The 18,595-nt window shown below is 35.3% G+C and overlaps 1 protein-coding gene across 2 annotated transcripts in view; it reads left to right on the forward strand.

The window, feature by feature from the left end:
- Gfpt1 (glutamine--fructose-6-phosphate transaminase 1) overlaps positions 1–7,134 on the forward strand; it is a 69,233-nt gene extending 62,099 nt beyond the window's left edge. For both annotated transcript variants that reach the window (XM_058575064.1, XM_046432290.2), the window contains one exon: positions 568–7,134. In XM_058575064.1, coding sequence (XP_058431047.1) covers positions 568–612 — 45 coding nt within the window. In that variant the 3' untranslated portion in view covers positions 613–7,134. The remainder of the gene's footprint in view (positions 1–567) is intronic.
- Positions 7,135–18,595: the final 11,461 nt, after the last annotated feature.

Below are 18,595 nucleotides of genomic sequence, written 5' to 3' on the forward strand. Positions count from 1 at the left end.
CTTAGTATGTTTTTCTTCATAGAGTAGCATGTGGGATTTTGAAGAGGGGAATTTTTGGTTGTTTGGAACTCTCTCACACATTGTATGAATTCCAGTATTCCTGCTCTCTCAATTATTGTGGTAACCTAAACATTCTGCTTTTGTATTTCTAGTGTCCCTATGAGTGTGTTACCACCTCTATAGAGGACCAGAGTAATTAACTCTTTCTGTGTGTGCTGGCACTTTTAAATTTCAGTTTTTTTTTTTTTTCAAGACATATTACATGATTATATTTTCTAATATAATGTTTTAAATATTATATTAGTTTAAATGTAATTTCATATATATAAATGAAAAAAAAATATATATATATATATATATATGAAACTACATTGCTCAGGGAGGCCTTGAACTCCTGGACTTAATCTATCCTCCCACCTCAGCCCCTTGAGTAGTTGGGACTACAGGCATGTGTCACCACACCCAGCTCTAAACAAAAATAGTTTTCTTATAACAAACCCCTTTTTCTCAATCTGTATAATCTCTCAACTCTTGCTCTTTTTTATTTTTTTATTTTTCTTTTAATAGGTTGATTTTCCACGGAATCTTGCAAAATCTGTAACCGTCGAGTAAAAAGCATCTGAAACTTGGGAAGATTAAACAACACAAGACACCTTTTGTATTGAAAGCTTTGATTTAAGATATCACCCCCCTGGAAGCCTTTTTTAGTAAATTCTTATTTATATATCAGTTATAATTATTCCACTCAATTTGTGATTTTTGTGAAATTGCTTCTTATATTTTTCCAGTAAAATGTGGGGGAGTTTGAATAATGAAATCTAAATTGGAATCTGTATTGGAAAGATTTTAGCTGTCTTTTTCTTTAAAGAATGCTGGGTGTTGAATTTATGGGTCCCCCACTTCAATTTAAGAGGACTGTATATTTTAAAAATAATTGGCATTTGTTTTACTGTGCATTTATTCATTCAGACCAATCATAGAGTTGTGCATTTATTTGGGCTTTCTAAATCCAGTGGTAGTATATGTGAACACTTGGATGTTTATTGAAGGTTTTGCTAAGTTATATATAAACAGAAGATGCTGTGATTTATTTCAGAACTTGTTTCTATTTTGTTTTTAAATCAAACTGTAATACTTAAAGGCTTAAAACTTTTCTTGGTGGGATTTATATCTAAGGTCAGTTAACCTTAGTTCTCATACTTATCCGTTATCTGTAGGTGGAGGTGATTTAGGCAACAGAATATTATAGTAGTGCATTGATGTTCTCCAATGCACTTATAGAGAACACATGTACACAATTTTATAGCACAAACTTTAAATTTGAATTGCTTTGGACAATTGGACAATTGATAACGTGATTTTAAATTTGAAGATAGGATGTTGGGTAACCCACTCCTTGTTTTTTCATCTAAAATAAATTTTTATTTCCTGTGTTTATAATCTTTATTTTTAAAGTAACTGTTGAATGACATATTTGTATCTTGTTCTCGAAATCACAACAGAGCTGCTATCAAGTGTTTCAGATTGTCAATATATTCAATATTCTTTTCAACTTTGTCCCATGAAAGAATTTCCTACAGTTAATTTTGACTTTCTTTACTGCCTTGTTGCATAAAACTAATAAACCTTTAGTGTCAGTTTGGAAATTCTCTGAAATCGTTTAGAAGATTTGCAAGTCTTTGGCTCTTAAATGGGTATGGTAGGCTAGGCTAAGAAAAATTTATGTTTTACACTGATATTAGTAAATAAAGGGCATCATATTTAGTATTCCTAGATTTTTTCCTCTGTATTTTCTGTGTTCTACCCTGAAATTTATTTAGGAATGAAGATGATGTAAATAAAGTGGTGTAAGATGTCTTCAGCTGGTTGCGGTTACAAGTGGAAGTTGACACTTTGGGTTAAAATATTTAAAGTAGAATATTAGTTAGATACCCCAAAAATGTGAGTTAAAATTTTTTTCACAGAGTTTTTTGGTTTAGATCTTGAGGGCTATAGGAGAGTGTGCTTATGTTTTGGTTAAGCTCTTTCAAAAGTACTCACTTTTAAATTGTGAAGGTGAAATATTTAGCATAATTTCGAGTAAGTTCAGTCTTTTATTTCCTTTTTTTGTGTTTGAACTTCTTGATGAGGTTAGGATTTTGGATAGCTATTATTGCTACAAGAGAAGTATAAAACACTGCTTGTGCATGATGGGTAGAGAAAGAAGTGGCATATTTTGAGGTAATTTGGAAGGAATCATTGATGGAGACTAGGGATCTCATTGTTTTTAAAAATAAAATATGGTCACTATTTACATCATACACACACACACAAACACATACAGCTGCTATAGCTGTATTTACCTACTTTGTTTATAAGATTATTTTCTGTAAGCGTACTAGTTTTAGTATATGTATTATATCATTTCTTATATTTGGTACGGCAGCATTTGACACGTGTATGGGTTTGTAGCATTATTTTATTGACATACATGACATAAACATAATTATTGTGTATTGTTATGGGGTACAGTGTGATGTTTTGGTATATTGTAAAATGATTAACTCAGGATACTTAGATTATCCATCATCTCAAACATTTATCATTTTTTTTGTGTGATAAGAACAATCAGAGTGGTCTTTTGTATCTATTTTGAATTATACCGTTTGGTACTGTTGGCTGTCATCACTTTCTGTGTAATAGAATTCCAGAACTTACTTCTGTCTGGCTGTGATTTGTACCCCAAATCACACTCCATACACAAATACTCCAAGCTAGGGTAAGTTCTAAACTGAGTATCAAAAACCAAATTGAAGGATGAAGTGGTATTTTCCAAACATGATTTTGTTTCCCTTTTCTCTCTTCTTGCTCTCTACCCCATTTAATATTGTGATTTTTAAATGTTTTTATAAATTAATTTTTAACACATAAAAGGTCTTGCAGTGAGGCAAGGCTAAATAAGTGAGCATACCCAGTTAAAGCCAATGTAATATAGACTATTTAAAAAAATGTGTTTTTCAGAAAAAGGTATTCTACAAAAGGAGCTCTTTATATAAAAAGTTTTCTTATAGTACATTTAAAGTTTAAATTCAGTCATATGCCGTTACCCAGTGGGCCCTTTTTAGTCAGGGGACATCTAACACATGGCCCAGTAAATAATTATTACTTTGGAGTCAACTTTTCCACTTTAAAAATCACATATACCATAGGATAAATATAAGAGGAAAAAAAAAGTTGTCAGCTCTTTTTAGTTTGTTATAACTATGTCAACGGTTTTTTTTTTTTTTTTTATGACTATCTATTATAAGCTGTGCAGGTCATTTAAAATTACATCTTCCTTCTCAAAAAATGTCTGTCCCCAGGTAGACTTGTCACTGGAGAAGAGTAGCTAGGTTCATTGAAAGGCATGGGTGCTGTGAGTTGAGTGGATTTGTTTACTTAAATGATGGTCTAAGTTTGGGGGCATATCATATATAATGTTTATAAGAAATGAAATGCATGTGCAGAGTGAGCTGTAATCACAGGCTATAAACAATACAGAGTCATTAACATGCAGATGAAAAACAATCAAGTGTTCCTGCTCCTCAGAGGCAACTGACACAGGGTAGAGTGCAGATGGGCTATTTCTCTTTTGAAAGTTTTCTTAGGTTGTTTCTGAGGTGATACTGTCTTCTTTTAAATCCGGGTCTCTTGTCCTGAGTTAGTTCTGAGGATGGAGAAAAGGAGCCTATTTGAGGGTCATTGGTAATATTCCTCTGACATTTATTTCATTACTCTTCAAAGAAGGAAAACCAGCTGAAGTGTTTGTTTTTACAAACATATTTTAAGTCCTTTGGGTCAGCTCTTTCTCTTATCTTTTTTAAAAATATATATATGTAGATATATATGTAGGATATTCTATAGCAATAAAAGAGAAAGACTGGTGTTACCTAGTTATTATATGCTACAAATTAAGTGATTTTTCTGAAAAAAGCACAAAATCATTGAAAAGTATTTATTGAAAAAGAATTCATAGTTCACGTTGAATTTGTAAAGGCCAAAGAAATTGAGGAGAATGGTAAAGATATTTCATTTTGTGAGATCTACATATTTAGTAAATTTTGTGTACAAGAATGACAGGCAGTATTTTACCCACAGAAACACATTTCAGTTTTTACTGTTAATAGTCTCAAGTTTAGAAGTTTTAACATATAAATCTGTTTTTACCCACTATATTTAAAGATTGTTAATAAACATTTCAGTTATCTCCCTAGCTTGATGAATTTAAACATTGTCTTTAAATCTAGGACAATGACAACTAATAGGACTAATCATATTAGCTTCAAACCAGTAATATCCAGGGTTAAAATTATAGTTAGCTAGCAAGATTGTTAAGTTATGCCATATTAACTTGTAAGTATGTAATAGCTTCATGTGGAAATGTTACATAATATACGATAACTAATGGTTAATGAGAACATCTTAGAAATTCTCAAATTACCTTGCTTTCTATACTAGTTTTCAGAATGATTATAGAAATGATCCTGTTAGCTTTTTGGATGTTCTGTGGTTGAATGTGTTTTTGCCTAGATAAAACTTTTGGTATTTGTTTAAATTATACTTCTTGTGAGGGGAGGGGTTAGGGTTGTTGCTTGTTTCAGTTTTGTGTTGTTTGAAACGAATGTTCAGTTTTCTGAGCCAATTGGTCATTTCATCCTTATGACTTGTAATTTCAGTGACTCTAAGCCAGAACTGTGAATAGATTACCAAAAACTTTTGCTAAGAATTTCATTTTGAAGCAATCTGCCAATATTTAAAGCATATACATGTATGTAGTTGTTTTAAAAATTGTATTGTACTAAGAAATATAGACATTGTTTTACTTTAGTTCTTAGTAAACATTAGTGACACTGAACATTTACTAATTAACTTTAAAAAATAAGAAATGATTGCATAAATATTATCAAAAGCCACATTTCTGTATTCTGGCTTCCCAGTTGTTTTAAAAAGGATCATTAGATAAAACAAATGCTGGATACTCTTTCTGATATCATACTCCATAAATAATATACTTTCTCAAGTCACTTTAAATTTTTTGCAGTAAGCTGTTGCAGATTTTCAGGATTTGCAGTAATCAGAAATTTCAAGTGAATTCATAGTTGCAAAAGAAGGATATATATTATATATATAATATATAATATTATATATATATGGTAAATGAGTGACAAGACAATCTAAGTAGTATCTGGGAATCTGTAAATTGTAGAACAAAGATTCCCTTTACAGAATTATTTTATATACAGCAAGCTAGATGCTTTCCCCAGTGCTCACAGCACTTGCTCAGTTTTGCAGGAGACCAGGGTGGTTGGAATGGACAGATGTGCTATTGGGTCTACCCACTCAGTAGAGTCTGTGGACTCTCCCTCTCTCTCCTGTGCTCTGACTCTGTAGAAACTAAGACTGCCTCATCAGCGTGAATCATGTTTTCTAAGATCTATCCTTTTGAAGTAAAATTCAACCTTACTTCTAAGTGAACAGTTTTCTTTCAGTTCTTTGCAGTTGATTATCAGTATTTACTGAGACCTTACTGAAGGCCAAGAAGTAATATCCCTAAAAGTTAAGAGGGCACTTTTCATTAAATGGCACTTGGAAAAAAAATACTTCTTTAATTTTTTTGGATGAAGGAAAGAAGTAAAGGCTAAGTTTCTCTCAATCATCTGAAGGTAAACGTGCTTCTTTCATTTTTTAAGATAATATAGGAGCTTTATTTAACCTTATGACCATCCTGGAAACAGAAACTAATCTTGTGCTAATGTACAGAAGAGTTATCAGAATATGAGTCATTTAAAAGCTGACCCCTTCCCAGGTGCTATATATGTGATGAAATGAATTCATCATTCTCTTTGGTGAGCATGTATACAGGAAATTATTTCCAAGATTGAAACATACTTTGTGAACTTACATTAACATGCTTCATTAACTTGAATTCCAGGATCCACTTATGTATTTTCTTGTAGAGACTGCTGCTACTTTATCCATATTTTCCTTTTTATATTTCAGGATATCTTGAATATGAACTTTGGGTGTGTAATTGAAAATATGGAACTAAAAAATGGAGCTTTTTAAACAATTAGAGAAGTGCCCTCTGGATAGAGTTTTTTTCTTTTCACCTATCATTCTGCTTCTCTGTATAAAATTAAAAAGATTCTTTACATAATTTGAATGGAAACAAGTGGTGTTATTTCCACGTTTTTAATTAATGCAGTATACCAAGTGATTTAGAAGCACCCAAGTATTAAAAAAAACATAAACATGTAAAAAATTTAACGCTGTGCACACTTGGGATTTTTACCTCTGTCACTCAGCTTTGTGTGTTTTGAGATGGAGATAAGTATAGCAAGATCATGGGAGGAAAATTGCCAGAATTCCAAAGCACATAGTATGATATTCATGGAGAATTTCAGATCTGTTATACCTAAAAGACAAACCATAACTAACCAACCCCTTTGTTCTTAAATTACACATTTTTTTTTTTCATTCGTGAGACCCAAAAGTTGCTATTCATTAATTCTAGATAAACACCCAGGCTGCAGAGAACTAGATGTATCAGAATCACTGCAGTTTGTTTCTGGCAATAGCTCCCTTTCAGGTAACTTTGTTGTCCTTATTCCAGTGTGGCCTCAGTCATTGATGTTTTACTATGGCGAGGTCCGTGTGACATCAACCCATTAGAAAACTTGATCCACTGTCTTCACATAATGCCTCCAGTAAATGGAAAATATCTGAGACAATAAAGACTTAATTTCTAGGCAAGAGAAATAAAATTGTATTATATTTGAGTTTCTTTCTGTTAGACTTGTCTGTGTCTAGACAGTTTTGATTTAGGGGGCTTTTAAAAAAAAAATCACATTTTGTTTGTAGAATTGTTTTGAAGTACCAAGCTTATTTGCTTTGAATTTTATCTCCTGCTTTCTTAATTTTTTTAATTCTTTGAATAAAATGATTTTTTAAAAATTAATTTACTTTCACTGCTGCTATGTAGAAATCTAGGAACTGTGGGACATCTTTGTAGGATTTCCATCTTTGTTCTTAGTTGTTAACTTGGAGACCCATGTGTTATTAAAATTAAAGCATTTCTTTGAACAAATCCAACAAATTAAATCTGAAATTTCTTTACATATGTAGTCTTTGTTTTTTTTGGTGGTTATTGGGGGTTACTTTAATTGAAGTGGGAAAATAGACTCCAAATACAGAATTGATTTTAATGACAGAACATTAGGAACTTAAATGAAATATTAGGAACTTTTCTCAGCAGGAACAATAATGAATTGGTTTGCACATTCATAGTTCTTCATGGAAAAGGAGACAAGAGTAAAGGAAAGTGACAAGTTCCTAAAAATGGAGAAAAGCTAGTGGACTCTAGGCATGGTTCTCCAAAACTTGACCTTCCCATCAGTGTGATATTCCTTAGTAAATGGTTCTCAACTCCTTTGAACTGAGTATGCTGAAACTAAGTCAGAGCAGTTCTGAAAATGTTGACAGTCATCCTATTAGAAAATTAGAGCTGATTTTTAATTTTATTATTTTTAAAATTAAAGACCCTAATCTTGGGGCTGGGGTTGTGGCTCAGCAGTGGAGTGCTCGCCTAGCATGTCTGGGGCTCTGGGTTCAATCCTCGGCACCACATATAAATGAATGGATAAAGTAAAGATATTGATTGTGCCCACTACAACTAAAAAATATTAAAAAAAGATCCTAATCTTGACTTGGCTTGTGCTCAAATAGAGTGCCTTAAAGCTTAAATCATTATTTAAGTGGAAATCATTTCACAGAATTTAACAGCCAAATCCTGCTTTTCCATTCTTTTACCTTGTACTGTCAGTGTTCTAGGCACAGTGGGTACATTGGGTATCTGAGAAATGCAGGCAAAACAATGGACTCTGGTTAAGCAAACAACATATTTCTCAGTGTCTATGCACAAAGAATTTGCAATAGTATTTGCATAATAAAACACTTGCTGACCTTGCTATTTATTAATGAACAACATTTTATTATTATTTTTTCTCTCAGTAACAACCTGTTAAGAGTTTGATCAAGAAATCAGAATTCTCTGAGGGAATTTTCAGTAGGAAAGAATTTTTTAGGGAGATGTATTAGAGTTCTGTAGAGGAACAGAATCAACAGGAAGTATAATTATAAAAAGGGGATTTATTAGGTTGGCTGGATAGTCCACAATGGTGGGCTGCAGACTGGAGAGCTGGAAGAACCAGTAATTGCACAGTCCAAGAGGCTGAAGCCTTAGAATGAGAAGGATCAATGGTTCTACCCTAGTCTGAGACCAAAGGCTTCTGGAAACACCCTGGAGAATCACTGGCAGGGTCTGCTTTCGAAGAGTGAAGAAGTGAGAGTCTGATATCCTCAGATGATCGCAGCAGCAATCAAGAACCTGTTCAAGAAGAATAGAACTTCCATCTGCTGCTGCTTCCTTGTTCTTCCAAATTTATTTCATCCATGCTATTATCTTTGTTGGGTGATGCTGCTTAGGGAGGGTCTTCATTTCAGTTGGCTATCCAACATGACAGTAATTCCTTGACATACCCAGAAGCCTCTTAATCATTGGCATCTCTTAATCCAATCAACTTGACAATTCAAATTAACCATTACTTTGGTCTTCTATGACCATTAGAAAGCTTGAGGAAATGCAGATCAGGAAGACCAGTATGAAATCTGCCACTGTAGGGATTATAGGAAGCTGCCTGCCATGGGTGATATTGGCTCCTGCAGCACCAAGTGTGAGTGGTTTTCAGAAAAGTGCCTGGAAACGACTGACAAATCCCATTAGCCTGATTGCAAGTACCACTGGAGAATACTTTACCTTTCTTTACTTTCTGAATTGTGTACAAATGCCTCTTATTGGTGAAATCCAATTGGATTTATGTGGACAAGTATGGAGTACAAGAATGAGAACAGTACAGAATCTTCAGCAGATATTGTTGAGCATGGTTCATCCTTCACAATACTCAGTATCTACACTTACACTTGTATCCATGTTAAGTTTCCAAAGAAGAACAAAGACTGTCATGATTCTTCTTCACACACACCTACTTCCCTGTTGTAGACAACACCTATCTTCTTCCCAAGAGGGCATAAATTTTACAAGTTTCCTATTCATCTCTATGATATTACCCTTGCTTGATCACAATGTTCCTTGTTATAAAAGTCTTATAATGTTAGATGGAATAACTGGAAGATAGAAGAGGGGGAAAGTTGTGTGTGTGTACATATATCAACTTTAATATAGATATATACATATATAATAAGGAAAGACATACATTAGTAATAAGTCTCTAGTTATTCAAGTGTGCATAGTTTATATAAATATATATATGAACAGCTGGGTGTGGTGGTGCATGCCTGTAATGCCAGTGGCTTGGTAGGCTGAGGTAGGAGGATTGCAAGTTCAAAGCCAGCCTCGACAACTTAGCAAGGTCCTGAGCAACTTAGGGAGACCCTGTCTCAAAAATACAAAATGAAAAGGGCTAGGGATTGACTCAGTGGTAAAGTACCTCTGGACTCATCCCTAGTACTAAAAATAATAGTAAAAAAATACATGAACATACATACAAATAAATACATTGCATATGCATGTATACATTTTCTCTTTTCATTACCCATTTCATGTTGTTTACCATCACCCTGAAACTAGCTGACTTGTGATTTTTCTTGCCAGAACTTTTTACATCTTTTCAGTAAGGTTGACAAATCTCCTTTATCCATTTTTATGCATAAAAGCACATATATGTGGGAAAGTAGAACAGAAATGTCTGGCAGTATGCTAGACTAAATAACTTGAGAAACTTATTATCTCAGAAAACAATGATGGATAAACATGGGGGGGGATGGTCTTTAATTATATAGGGGATTTGTCAAAAAAGGAATTCTCAGGACTGGAGTTGTAGTTTAGTGGTAGAGCACTTCCCTAGCACATGTGAGGCCCTGGGTTTGATCTTAAGCATCACATATAAAGAAAGGTATCCATCTACAACTAAAAAAAATTTTTTTTAAAGGAATTCTCAGAAGCAAAAAAAGAAAACACGAGAAAGTAACAAGTACTGAAGCTGATGGCTGCACTTGGAGAGGAGCATCCATCCACGAGTCTCTCCTGGGTGAGATCTGCAGATAGGGTCAGGACTTGATCAAACTCTTAACAAGTATAGTTACTGAAAGAAAAAAGTTATAATAATGCTGTTTACAGTACACTTAGGTCTGCAAGTCAGCTGGACAAAAATGAGTAGCCTGAGCAGAGTAGGATTTAACATTTTTGGTAAACTAGAAAATAAAACACTTCAGAGATGGATATAAGGAAAAAGTGCAGGCCTCAATGTTGAGTGGGAGAAAAGTGTCCCATGAGAAATTCCTTACCACAGCTAGTTACCATGCAGATTTTGTGCAGAAGTCTTACTTGTGTGTCATTAAAAGTCTCAAACTGAGAATTTATTTTACAATGATCCTGAGTTGATAGTGTCCCCATGTTTCTAACAAAAACCAACCCAAAACCTTCCTGGAGGAGTATTCTTTAGACACAAGCATCAAGGCATTCCCACAGGTATTCTAAGAAACAAGTTAATATCCAAAGTTATAAGTGTGTCACATGTGAGAGAAGAAATGACAAATAATATAGTCAAATTTGCAAAGACTGCAAAATTGTGTCAGAAGCAATAAGAGGAATGTATGATAAAAAACAAATGAAAAGAATGATAAGGCAGATTTCAGGAAGAAGTAAACAATGAAATAATAATTGCAATTAGAATGGATAAACTGACCCAGTAGAAGAGAGAATTTGTAAACTGAAAGCTAGGCTTGAAGAAATAACCCAGAAAGCAGCATTTACAAATAGATACAGAACATAAAAGAGATCTTTAAAGCAGCCAAAGAAGTAATACCCAGAACCAACAATTAAAAAGCTTATTTCCCATTTGTAGTCAGAAAAGAGAACCATAGGATAGAAAATAACTTATAAAAACAAATTTCAAGAATAATGGTAAAATATGCTATCTGATGAACAATAACTGGGGCTCTCATTAAAGAATCTTCCAAAGGTAAATGTTGAGATGATGGAATATGATGACAGAAAAGCTTGAGATGCAACAAATGTGAATGGTAAGCAAGGAAACTTTTAAAAGTAAACACAAAGCATTAACTGTCTAAAACAGTAAAATTTTGAGGAGCTATAAAACAATTTGTGTCTAACTACAATGTTAGACAACAATATAACTTGGGAGTGTGTAAGCAGAGTTAATATATTTTAAAGCCCTTTTTATTATGTGGGAAGGAGATGATAACTTTGGACCTTGTAAAGTTAAATATATGTGTTAAAATTTTATAACAATTATAAAGTGATAAGAAAGAATGGAAAGTAGAAAGTAGACTCCAATATGTTGGTAATGATAACAATGAATATAGGAAACACATTGAAAATATACTGAAGAGTTGGATGCGAAGGGATGAGAAAATGTACACCCTGTCATTTTCTCATTCTAGTCAAAACCTAGCTCTTGGGAAGCTGGGAGCTACAGTAATATGATAAGGTTGACTTTAAGTAAAAATATCTTATTATTTAAAATGTGCAGCTCCTGAGAAGAAGACTTTGGCAGTTCCTCAAAAAGTTTAAGCACAGAATTATTATGTGGACCAACAATTCCAGTCCTAGATATATACCCACTAATATAAAAATCAGGGACTCAGATACTTGTATACTAATGTGAATAGCATTACTCACGATAGCTAAGAGGTGAAGCAACCCTAGGGCTAATCTCTTGGCTAAACAAAATATGACATACACATACAATATAACATTATTCAGTCATAAAAAGGAATAGGGCTGGGGATGTGGCTCAAGCGGTAGCGCACTCGCCTGGCATGCGTTTGGCCCTGGTTCGATCCTCAGTACCACATACAAACAAAGATGTTGTGTCCGCCGAAAACTAAAAAAAAAAATAAATAAATATTAAAAAATTCTCTCTCTCTCTTTAAAAAAAAATAAAAATGAATAAGTACATTCTTAGTATGGTTGAACCTTGAAAAAACTATGCTAATTGAAATTATTATATCATTCCACCAATGTGAAACTCATAGATTAGGCAAATACATAGAGACAGAAAGTAGATTAGAGGTTAGCAAGGGGCTGGAGAGCGGAGAGGTGGGTAGTATTGCTTAATGGGTACAGAGTTTCCATTTGGGATGATAAGAAAATAAATAGTGGTTTTGGCTGCATAACACTATAAATGTAATTAATGCCACTGTACACTTAAAATGGTTATATATTTTACCATGATAATATTTAAAAATATTATCAGATACAAGATTTAATACATCACCATGTAATGACAAAAATTTCAATTCAACAGATAAGACTTAAATTTTTGACATATAGTGGATTACAAGCCTTTTTTCATGTTTTTGACTTCTTTTGTGTGAGATGTCTGAGCAAGTGCTTTTTTGAAGTAAGTTTTAAAAATTAGATGATCTTTGTTTAATTTGTAGGAGTGCTTTACATATTCTGTATTCCATTTTTTATTATGTGTTTTGCAAATGTGTTCTTTTGAGATTTGTCTTTTCATTCTCTTTTTTGTAATGTATAGAAATTCTGAATTTTATTTTATTATTTTTAAATATTTTGCAAGTGTATAATCCAATTCCTTATTTACTTATTTACTTTTGGTACCAAGGATTGAACCCAGAGGTATTCAACCATTGAGCCACATCCCCACCCTTTTTATTTTTTATTTTGAGACAAGTCTCACGTAAGTTGCTTAGTGTTTTGCTAAGTTGCTGAGGCTAATTTTGAACTTGTGATCCTCCTGCCTCAGCCTCCTGAGCCATTAGGACTACAGGTGTGTGCCTCTGCACCTGGCCCAATTTCCTAGTTATAATATGTCAAATTTGTCAGCCTCTTCCTTTCATGACCAGTACTTTTTTTTTTTAATTTTTTATTGTGGGTTGTTCAAAACATTACAAATTTCTTGACATATCATATTCCACACTTTGATTCAAGTGGGATGACCAGTACTTTTATGTGAATTGTGATGGTTAATCTTGGTTGTCAATTTGACTGGGTCAAGAAAACCTTGAAAATTGGTAAAACACATAGTTCTGGGTGTGTCTGTGAGTGTGTTTCCAAACATAATTGGTGTGTGGGTTAGTGAACTGAGTGAGAAGACCCACCCTGAATGCGGCAGCACCATCTGCAGCCTGGGGGTCTGGATGGAAGGAAAAATCCAAAGGGGCCAACTTGCAAGCATGAGTTGACCCTTCTTCTGTGGGTATAATTTTAATACTTGTTAACATCAAACTCCAGAGTCCTCAGCCTTTGAAGGCAGGCTCATCTTGTTATATTTATTCCCATGTGTTTGATCCCCCACCTCCCGCGCCCCGCCAACTACTGGGGATGGAACCCAGGGCCTCAAGTGACTCTCCAGGAAGCTTCCAGGCCTTCAGTTTCAGACTGGGGCTGCATTATCAGTCCCTTTTGTTCCAAGGCTTCCAGACTGAGCAGCTACTGGTTTCTCGAGTTCTCTGGCCTGTAGGTAGCCATTGTAGTACTATTTGCTTGATCTTGAAAGTCAATATAGTAAATCCACTTTTATAAATTATAATATATTCTGTTGGTTCTGTTTCCCTTGAGAACCTAATATACTTGTTTAATAAATCTTGCTGGGCACAGTGGTGAAAGCCTACAAACTCAAAGCCAGCCTCAAAAACTTGGCTAGGCCCTAAGTAACTCAGTGGGACCCTGTCTCTAAATAAAATATAAAAAAGGGCTGGGGGTGTGGTTCAGTGGTTAAGTGCCCCTGGGGTCAATACCTAGTACCCAAAATAAATAAATAAATGAAAAGAAAAAAAGAAAAAAGAAAAAAAAAAGAAAGAAATCATTCTTCATAAATCAAACATATTCTCTTATAGTACCTTCTAAAACTCCTTGGATTTTCAATTTGCCTAGAATTGATTTTAGGTTTGGGGTGAGGTAGGGATTCACTTTATCTGTTTGAAATGTGGATACCCTATTTCCCAGCACTATTTATTTAAAAACCCAGCCTTTCCCGATTTCTCTGCAGTGTCACCTCTCATACCAAATGTTTACAAGAGCAGATCGATTTCGTTTGCCTATTAATCTCTGCACCAATTCAGCACTGTCAGCAATTGTTGTGGTTTAGCTGTGAGGTGTCCCCCAAAAGCTCATGTCTGAGACAATGGGAGAAATTTTAGAGAAAAAATGATTGGGCTGTGAAAGCCTTAACCCAATCATTAAATTAATCACCTGATGGGATATATTGAGTGGTAACTGGAGGCAGGTGGTATGTGGTGGGAGGAGGTAGGACATGGGTGTGTGGCTTTGAGGTATATATTTGTATCTGGAAAGTGGAGATCTCTCTCTCTCTGCTTCTTGATCATCACATGAGCTGCTTTCCTCTGCCACATTCTTCTGCCATGGTGTCCTGCCTCACCTCGAGCCCAGAGGAATGGAGCCAACCTTCTATGGACCAAGACCACTGAAACCATGAGCCCTCAAATAAACTTGTCTTCCTTAAAATTGCTCTGTTCAGATCTTTTAGTCACAGAAGAGGAAAAGTTGACTAACAGAAATTATGTAACTTTATGGAAAACCCTGATATCTGGCAGGGCAGCTCATTGTTCTTCAAGAATATCTTGATTTTTGAATTTATATAGGAATTTTAGAAACAACTTGTCAAGTTGCACAATTACTGAGATTTTTATTGGGATTGTATTAATTTTGTAGATGAATATAGGAATTGACAGTGCTAAACATTGAGTCTTCCAGGCTATGTACGTGGTTTGAGTACACCTCTGCTTATTTAATTCTCATTAATGACCATATTTCTTTTTCTTTTTTTTTGGTACCAGGGATTGAACTCAGGGGTACTTGACCACTGAGCCACATCCCCAGGACTTTTTGAATTTTATTTAGAGATAGAATCTCATTGAGTTGCTTAGTGCCTCACCATTGCTGAGATTGGTTTTGAACTCGTGATTCTCCTATCTCAGTCTCCCAAGCCTCTGGGATTATAGGCGTGTGCCATTGTGCCCGGCCATTAATAACTATATTTCTATAATTTTAATCCACAAAGGCTATAGTAGACTAAATAATGACGTCCAAAGATATTATGTGTGAATCCCTGTCCCTATAAATGTTACTTTATTTGGAAAAGAGTCTTTGTACATGTGGTAGAATTAAAGATTTTAAGATGAGTATCCTGTTTTATTATTTTATTGTTTAGGGCTTGTATGTGTCATTATAGAGGAGACATAAAGAGATTGATACAGAAGAAGAAAAGGCTATTTGACTATGAAGGCAGAGATTGGAGACCACAAACCAAAGAATTCCAGCAGCCACCAGAAGTTGAAAAGACAATAAATGGATTTCTTATTGAGCTGATAGAGGGATTGGGGACCTGCCATTACCTTGGTTTCTACTCAGTGATACTGATTTCAGATTTCTAGCCTTCAGAACTTTGAAAGAATAAATCTCTTGTTATAAACCACGAAATTTGTGGGAATTTGTTATAAGAGCCACAGGAAACAATTCAGAAGCTTTGTTCATCTCGTTATATTTATTCCCATGTGTTTGATTTCCCCCGCCAACTACTGGGGATGGAACCCAGGGCCTCAAGCATACTAGGAAAGCATGCTTCCATCAAACTACACCCCAACACAATTTGATATCTTTTGTTATTCTTATAAATGCTGTCCCTTAAAAAAATACATTTTCCAGCTCTTTGTCACTGGTATAAAAAATACAATGAAAAATTTTAACTTGATTTTTTTATTTGCTCCAACTTTACTAATCTCACTAATTCTAAAGAGTCTTTCTATGTGCAGAATCATATTCCCTGTGAATACTAGCAGATTTGTTTCTTCCCTTCTAATCCTCAGACATTAAAAAAAATAGTTTTTTGTTAGATATTTTTTTTAGTTGTAGACAGACACAATACCTTTATTTTATTTTTATGTGGTGTTGAGAATCAAACCCAGTGCCTCACACATGCTAGGCAAGTAAGTGCTCTACCACTGAGCCAAAACTCCAGTCCCTCCAGAAGTTTTTTGGTTTGCTGTGTTTTTAATCTTTTTCTTTTCATGCTTTCTAAGAGTTTAATTTTTTTTCATTTCTAAATTCTCAATGACTGCATAAGTTCATCAAAAGCTTTTTCTGCATTTATTAAAGTGATCGTATTATTTTTCTCCTTTAATCTGTTAATGAATTGAATCACATTGCCTTCCTGAGATAAACTAAATTTGGTCATTTTTAGGCTGTAAATTTCCTTTTATGAGTTGCTTTATGTTTGATATATAATATTTGAGCCATTCAATTCAAAATATTTTCTTATTTCCATTATGACTTTTTCTTTGACTCATGGATTACTTAGAAGTGTTTCTTAATTTTTAGGCATATGGTTTTAGTTATTTCTTTGTTACTGAAATTTAGTATGGTCAGAGAATGTGCTCTGGATTATTTTAATCTTTTTTTTAAAATTTTTTATTGTTGGTTGTTCAAAACATTACATAGTTCTTGATATATCATATTTCACACTTTGATTCAAGTGGGTTATGAGCTCCCATTTTTACCCCATATACAGATTGCAGAATCACATCAGTTACACATCCATTGATTTACATATTGCCATACTAGTGTCTGTTGTGTTCTGCTGCCTTTCCTATCTTCTACTATCCCCCCTCCCCTCCCCTCCCCTCCCCTCTTCTCTATCTGCCCCCTCTACTGACATTCATTTGTCCCCCTTGTATTATTTTTCCCTTTCCCCTCACTTCCTCTTGTATGTACTTTTGTATAACTCTGAGGGTCTCCTTCCATTTCCATGCAATTTCCCTTCTCTCTCCCTTTCCCTCCCACCTCTCATCCCTGTTTAATGTTAATCTTCTTCTCATGCTCTTCGACCCTACTCTGTTCTTAGTTACTCTCCTTATATCAAAGAAGACATTTGGCATTTGTTTTTTAGGGATTGGCTAGCTTCACTTAGCATAATCTGCTCTAATGCCATCCATTTCCCTGTAAATTCTATGATTTTTGTGGTGAGCCGCTTCTGCCGTTTCTGCAGACTATGGTCGCCATTACAAGATGGCGCTGGCTCCGCTGTGGTCTGTGACAAACAACTCCTTATTTGGGAGAGTTGGCGCATGGTTTTTCACCACCCTATGAGAAAGCTCCACATGGCAGCTTTGCATTGGGGCTTGAGATGCTTTATTAAGGCTGGGAGGGGCATCTGAGAGAGAGAAGAAGAAATATCAAGGGCCTGAATAAACTGCTGAAAGAAGATTCCTGAGTTGCGTCTTCCTTGCGGGCAAGGGGTCGCGACAAGTGGTGCCGAAACCCGGGAACCAGAACTTTCAGCAGTCAGGGGTGGTGCACCGGTTAGTCCCAGGTAAGTGGGATCCGCAACCAAAGCGGGGTTAATCCCAATAAGTGGGATCCGCAATCAAAGCGGGGTTAATCCCAGGTAAGTGGGATCCACGACCAAAGCGGGGCAGCTCCTCTGTAAAGAAAGAGAGAGCATTACATTTTATTGCAGCTGCACTGTGTACTTTCGCTTTTGTTTTCTGTGTTTCTTTTGTTGTGTCATTTCGCTTTTGTTTTTTGTGCTTCTTTTGTTGTTGTGTCATGGGTGCCGCATCTTCAAGTCCGCTTCCCCTGGCCCTAGATGGCCTATTACGTTCCAAGGGCCTGGAAGTGAAACATAGTACTTTACAGAGATTTTTACAGAAGATAGATATCGCTGCACCGTGGTTTGCATTTTCGGGCAGCCTTACTGTTCCTTCCTGGGACAAATTAGGGAAAAATCTAGATTTCGCTCATAAGCAAGGCACCTTAGAGGGTGACATTATACCACTTTGGAAGTTAGTTAGAGGATGTATAACAGATGGTAAATGCCAGGAAGCTGTGAGTGAGGGTCAAGCTATTCTTGAGCAACTGCATGAGGAAAAATCTGAAGGATCATGTAGTGAAGTGGCAAAGAATATTAAAAGTAACAGTAATGAGAAAGCAAAAGAGCCTGAAGATAAAAATAGGAGAAGGCTCTACCCAGACTTGACCGAATTAAAAACGCCTGAGAACACAAGCAACTCAGAGAGTTCTGAGGACCTTGATATATTGTTACGACAACTACATAAGATAAAAATGAAAAAGAAGAAAAAGGAGACACAAGGCACACAGGCCTACTGTAAGAAGGGGAAGGGAGTTAACATCGGTCAACAAAACTCTGAGGAGGAGGAGATAAAATATCTAGAAGAAGATATGGTGCCGATTGCCCCACCTCCGTATGTGGGGGGGGAGCCAAGGTTCCAGGAGATCTTTTCATGCACAAGTTTGGAGGACAGTTAATACAGATATGGGACTTGCATACCCTGTATTTCAGGACAATAACAGGGGAAAATATCATGAGCCTTTAGCCTTTAAGATAATTAAAACCTTGGCAAAATCTGTCCGAACTTATGGCATAGATGCCACTTTCACTCTCACTCAGGTGGAGGGACTTACTAGATTTTGCATGACTCCCTCAGATTGGGCTAGTCTAGTCCGCGCTTGTGTTTCCCCAGGGAAATATTAGGA

The sequence above is a fragment of the Marmota monax genome, unplaced genomic scaffold (assembly GCF_021218885.2).
Source record: "Marmota monax isolate L192 unplaced genomic scaffold, Marmota_monax_Labrador192_F-V1.1 WCK01_AAM20220418_F8-fsc00106, whole genome shotgun sequence".
NCBI classification, from domain to species: Eukaryota; Metazoa; Chordata; class Mammalia; order Rodentia; family Sciuridae; genus Marmota; species Marmota monax.